The following is a 6343-nucleotide window of genomic DNA, read 5'->3' on the forward strand; positions in this document are numbered from 1 at the left end:
AGAGAGTCAGGCAATTAAACTGCCTTATCCAGATGCAAATATATAAGCCACAATTACAAGCATTGCAAAATATGCCTAAAGGTATAAACTTATATGCATGGCCATACAAGTTTAAGAAATGTTCTTCAAGATGTACACACAAAAAAAAGTAAGGACATTTAATGTTGAATGGGAGATCCTGAAAAGGAAACATCAAGGTGAAGTCATTGAACCCTCAGCTTGTGAGGGTTTATTTTGCCGAAGAAAATGGTTTCCCTTCTTGAGTGTTAAATATATCTCCACTTTTTCTCCTTCCATCATAGCTCTCTTTACTTGTGGTGGGTTGAATTAGAATGTCCCCCATGGGCTCATATGCTTGAATATTTGTTCCAAGTTGGTGGAATTGTTCAGGAAGGATTACATGATGTGGGCTTTTTGGAGGAGGTGTGTCTATAGGAGTAGGCTCTGAGGTTTCAGAAGCCTACTCTGCCATGTACTTGAATTCTCAGATAACTCAACGTAATGTAATATGAAACACAAATTATTCTTCTGTGCAAGATGAAACATGAGCTGCTTGCAATGGCTTGAGACTATAGTCTCAGCCACTTGGGAGGATGGAGCAGCATCACTATGAGTTTGAGGCTAGGCTGATAACAGTGAGATTTTGTTACCACAAACAAACAACAGAAAGAGAGAGAGAGAGAGAGAGAGAGAGAGAGACAGAGACAGAGACAAAGACAGAGACAGACAGAGACACAGAGAGACACAGAGAGACACAGAGAGAGACAGAGACACAGAGACAGAGAGAGACAGAGAGACAGAGATAGAGTGACAGAGATAGACAAAGAGAGAGAGACAAAAAGAGAGACAGAAAGAAAGAAAGAAAAAGAAAGAAAGAAAGAAAGGAAGGAAGGAAGGAAGGAAGGAAGGAAAGAAAAGAAAGAAAGAAAGAAAGAAAGAAAGAAAGAAAGAAAGAAAGAAAGAAAGAAAGAAAGAAAGAAAGGAAGAAAGAAAGGAAGAAAGAAAGGAAGAAAGAAAGAAAGGTAAAAGCAAACCCAAATAATGAGGCATGATCCCTCAATTTCTGGAGACTCTGTAGTGTAGAGAAATCTTAAATTAGTCAGCAACAGGACAAATGAAACAGCAGAAATTGGATTTAAATTTTGTGTCTTCTTAGTTACAATATCCTGGGTAAGCAAAATAAACTAGACTAATGTCCCAGTTGGAAAAAAAATATAATTATATCATAAACTTACTATGTAGTAAATATAGATGTGGCTTAAAAATAAACCATGAACAATGTATATTGTCTTTCAATACTGAATTTAGACCAGATAGTGAATGTTCTTTAAGTAAAGCTGGTCATGTACTATTAATTAACTTTGTAAAATAAATAAGTTGGTATTTCTAAATTCTCCTGAGAGTAAAAGTGAGAAATTCTCAGAGGACTATGAGGAGTTCACATAGTTCAAATTCTCAAGTGTTTTCCTAACCACTTTTTTTCCATCCCTCTTTCACAAGTTAGGAGGAGACAGAGTCTTCTTAAGGGCTCATCTGAAAGCTGCTCCTAGGAAAGAACAGCCTGTCTGGGTGAGTTGTCAAAGGTGAAGTTCTGTGGGACCAAGTCAAGACCAAGACTTAAAGCAGAGCATCCTGAGTTTGTGTTGCTCATATGTGTTCTTCCTGGAGTACAAGGCTTAAGTTCTTCATGTCTCATTTTTCTATAACAAAACAAGAACAGTAAATTACAGGTAGTATTTCGCAGAGTTTTGTAGTTCACTGTGTTATCCCCATTCCTCATGAGGAAAGTAAGATACAGTTTCCTATTTCTTAAACTTTTCAGAGTTTGTGTTAATCCTAAAACCATGAATAGGAAAAGAAGATTAGCAAAGTGCTATTGGAACATGCGCAAAAGAAATAAACTTCCATTGGAAACAGCTTCTAACCTGAGAATAGTATACATTATTGGAGAGAATATTAAATACAGATGATAATATACAAAACTATATTTCCATATTTACAATACATAATATACAATATACAAAATAATAATATACAAAAGTCATTTCCATATTTTTATTTATACAAAAGTTTTCACATTCATATTTTTTTTTAAAAAAATGTATAGTTTAGTAGTGTATTAGTGAGTACATTGATACCAATGAAAGGATTTGATGAAATGTTCCATTTTTGCTTGGAAATGTACTGCCAACTGATGTGTGTGTGTGTATGTGTGTGTATTTTATACATATATATATACATATATATACTTATCTGTATAATACATATATAATCTATACATGTTACATTATATATTATACACATCATATCGGTCTATGTATCATATAGATCTTTTAGATATATATATAAATATATAATTATATCCTATAAGCACACAACCATATATACATATATATGTATGTACAGATTGCTGTATGAAAAGGAATTAATGAAAACACCATAATAATTGGAGGAAGATGCAGGTTCATGAAAGGAACCAAACTAAAGCTACCTTTCTCCCCAAGGGTCATGATAATCTTACTTGATGAAATACAGAAAATAATTGGAGCCTTATTTTTCCACAATTATATTTTTTTGGGAGAGTTGTTTGTGTTTTGATGTAAGAGAAAGTAAAACAATTATTCTAGACTGGGAAGTTAGAGTACAGTTTCCTAATTTTAGTGCTCATTTTGCTTCTGGCTAAAAATCGTCTGGTATCATTAGAAGAGAATGGGGGCAGTGAGTAACTCGGATTTTACAGAGGAGAAAAACAATTTATTAGTGAAGAAGAAAAAAAATAGGTTTAAAGGGAAAAAAATACCAGAGAGAGACAACCCTTGTAAGTACATGCATTTCTTTGTTTCAGAAAATCCCATGTGGCATTCACATTAGAAATCTAATTATTTGTTACAAATACTGTCTCTTAACTATGTAGTGAAAAAACATTAACTAGTGATTCTGCTGTGTATATATGCATATGTTAAATATTTTTATCAACAATCATGTTAAGAAAACATAAAAGGACACATTTAATGAATAAAACAGAGGCCAATGAATGATAGACAGATACACTATTCTTTTATTAGCTTGGGGGTTTTGAGTAGCAAGCCTAGATATGGCCATAGACGACATTCAGTATTAACAGTCAAGAGGTCATGTCTTCTGTTTTTACAGTAGGTAGTGATAATGCAACTCTTCTAAAAATTTCAGCACAAGTTAAATAGCTTATATGACAACTGCCTTCTTTATACTTACTTTGTTCTGATTAGTGAACTTGTCTTCCTGTCACTCTCAAAGTGGCTCATCTGATCAATTATCTTCATTTTAGAAAAAAATATTCAATTTTTTTGTGGTTAACCACATTTTATGAAATATGTTTGCTCTTCATTTCAACATAAGGCTATGTTTGAAGACGAATAAGTAATACTGAATAGGCTACTCACATTCTCTGTTTTATTTTTTCCACAAGAATACAAACAACATTAAGATTCAATGTCAACATAAGGATAAATGAATCTTGCACTTGGTAAATCCTAATGCAAATGTTTGCTGTATAGGTGGAGGTTTCTACACTAGATTGTCTCAGTAAATGACAATAGTTTCTTCTGTTGATACAAAGTTAAAACTTGGTAATAAGTTTTTTCTTGTAAAAACTCATGTTAAACAAATTTTGTAGAAATATTTTTTATCGCTACAGTCTTGGTCGAAGACACCACCATCTTCTTTCAAACGATTGTGAAGATATATCTCAATTGGTCAGCTTCTCCTAACATCCATATCCTGTTCTCTGTACAGAACAGTTCATAAGGCAGTTAAGTCAGATTATGTCATTCTCCTGTGTAAAATTTGGCAATGATTAATGTGTCATATTTAATAAAAACCATGCTCTATACAATGATCTAAAGCCCTGCAAGATCTGCAACCTTGTCCTTGGTTACTCTGCCCAGGCCCGTGCCCCACCCCCAGGTCATGGACCCTACTGTCCACAGGGGTTTTCTTCGATGATCTTTCTATCTGAAGCCTTATTTTAGATGCTATCTTAGCTCCCTCTCCACTGTCTTTCATACGAGTTATGAATTCCATCTTAATGGAGTTCTCTAACTACTGTATTGAACATAATTGTTTACTTATGAACCTTTATTTGGCTTATCTTGCCATATCATTTTCAAGACAAGTACTATAAACAGATATGTTATATAAATCTATTTCTTCATTTCCTATCTCCTTTCTCTATGAAGAAAGGAAAAGGCTTGATTTGTACTTCCTACTACTGTACATTCATTTACTAGAGATAATTAATAAATATGTAGAAATGACCTTATAAATTAACTACTGAATAAATCTTAACACCATATTACATGTAAATGACTATTAGCATGTGCATACAACCCATCTACAAACTGATATAATTTACTTAAGAAATCATTTCATACTCATTGATAAGCATGCATATCATAGCTAGGAATTGATAGGAATTAAATTGAGAGATTCAAAAACAATTCTTCAATGGTATATTTTGTTGACACTTGACTTCAAATAAGACTTTGAGGTTAATTCTAATTTCTTTTCATAAAATAGATGGAATAGTGTGTTTCTTTCTTCTGCATACAATGCAGCAAAATAATTCACATTATTAAAATATTTTCTTCTTATCTGAAAACTATAAAATAAGTTTCTCATCAATTTTGCTACTAAGATTCTTTTTTTTCCCCAGGCTAACCTAGCACTTCTAAGCTTCCCAGCATCATGAGAGAAATGAGAGAAAACAGGATGAATGTGACTGAATTCATCCTCATGGGACTGACACAGAATCCTCAGCTGCAGAGAGTTCTACTTTTCGTTTTACTTATCACCTACGTCATCACTGTCACAGGAAACCTGCTCATTGTGTGTACCATAGTCTGCAGCCAGACTTTAAACTCCCCAATGTACTTCTTCCTGACTTTTTTATCTCTGATAGATGCGTGCTATTCTTCCTGCACAATCCCTAAAATGATGGTAGATTTGCTATTAGGGACAAAAACCATCTCATTCAATGGCTGCATGATACAACTCTTTGTTGAACATTTCTTAGGAGCTTCAGAGATTGTCCTCCTTGTGGTCATGGCCTATGACCGCTATGTGGCCATCTGTAGACCTCTGCACTATGTGACCAGGATGAACCACCACACTTGTTGTCTCCTGGTGGGAATGTGTTGGATAGTGGGTTTTCTACATTCCTTTGGGCAGATACTTGTTACTCTCTGGATCCCTTTCTGTGGCCCCAATGTCTTGGATCACTTCTTCTGTGACATCTTCCCCCTGCTACAACTGGCCTGTGCTGACACTTTCCTCCTTGGTCTCCTAGTTGCTGCCAATGGTGGTGTAATTCCTGTGATCACCTTCACGATGCTGTTGATGTCCTATGTGGTCATTCTGTGCTCCTTGAGGACACACAGCTCTACAGGGAGGAAAAAGGCCCTCTCTACCTGTAGCTCCCACATCACAGTCGTTGTAATGTTTTTTGTGCCATGCATTTTTATGTATATGCGACCGGTGACAACCTTTCCCATGGATAAAGCAATAGCAGTGTTTTATATTATTGTCACACCCATGTTAAATCCGGTTATCTACACAGTAAGGAATGCAGAGGTAAAAAATGCTATTAAAATGCTAATAAAAAGAATGCAATTTTGAATAATAATTGACATATTATGACTATTTTTTTCTTCCCATGTCTATTGCAGTTTTGTATTTCATCACAATAGCCCCCTTTATACATGAGTGATAAATTTCAAGGCCTTCGGAGGATGCCAGAATCTATTAATATTATGATGTTGCATATGCTTATTTCTATATACATTGGTGACTAAGTTCTATTATAAATTAAGCACACTACAAAATTAACAAATATTAATGACATAAGTATAACAAGATATTATAATACAACTTTGTACTTTGGAGATATTAAGTAAAATAAAAGTGACTTGAAAAAAAAATGGTCACCGTGATACCATGATAATGTTGTAACCTCAGTACCTATTAAATGTTGAGGTTGAGTGGAGGATATAATAGGGATATACTGGGTCAATGTATAATTATTGTCCTATAAGTGACCCAATGGGAGGATGTGAGGCTTTCCAGACATCTCTGTGACCCTCATACCATGCAGAGCGATGATCAATGGGAGATAAGGAGGCAGTTTGGTTCAAAGCAACTTAGTAGCTGGTGTTGTTTCATATTTGGGAGTCTGACCTCAAGTAGTTTATTTTAGGCATGTTTAAACATAGCAAAACTTGGTGAAAAATGTATTCTGGTAATAATTAATTCAGCCCCATGCTCCTAACAAAGCAAACATAAATCTTTTTGAGGAACAATGTAAGCT

The 6343-nt window shown here is 34.6% G+C and overlaps 1 protein-coding gene across 1 annotated transcript; it reads left to right on the top strand.

The window, feature by feature from the left end:
- The first annotated feature begins 4719 nt into the window (after window positions 1-4719).
- On the top strand, window positions 4720-5655 carry LOC102915952 (olfactory receptor 4C3D-like). The gene has a single exon (XM_006995006.3). The coding sequence runs from the start codon at window positions 4726-4728 to the stop codon at window positions 5653-5655; it is 930 nt and encodes a 309-aa protein (XP_006995068.2). The 5' UTR covers window positions 4720-4725.
- Window positions 5656-6343: the final 688 nt, after the last annotated feature.

Source organism: Peromyscus maniculatus, chromosome 4 (genome assembly GCF_049852395.1).
Source record: "Peromyscus maniculatus bairdii isolate BWxNUB_F1_BW_parent chromosome 4, HU_Pman_BW_mat_3.1, whole genome shotgun sequence".
NCBI lineage: Eukaryota > Metazoa > Chordata > Mammalia > Rodentia > Cricetidae > Peromyscus > Peromyscus maniculatus.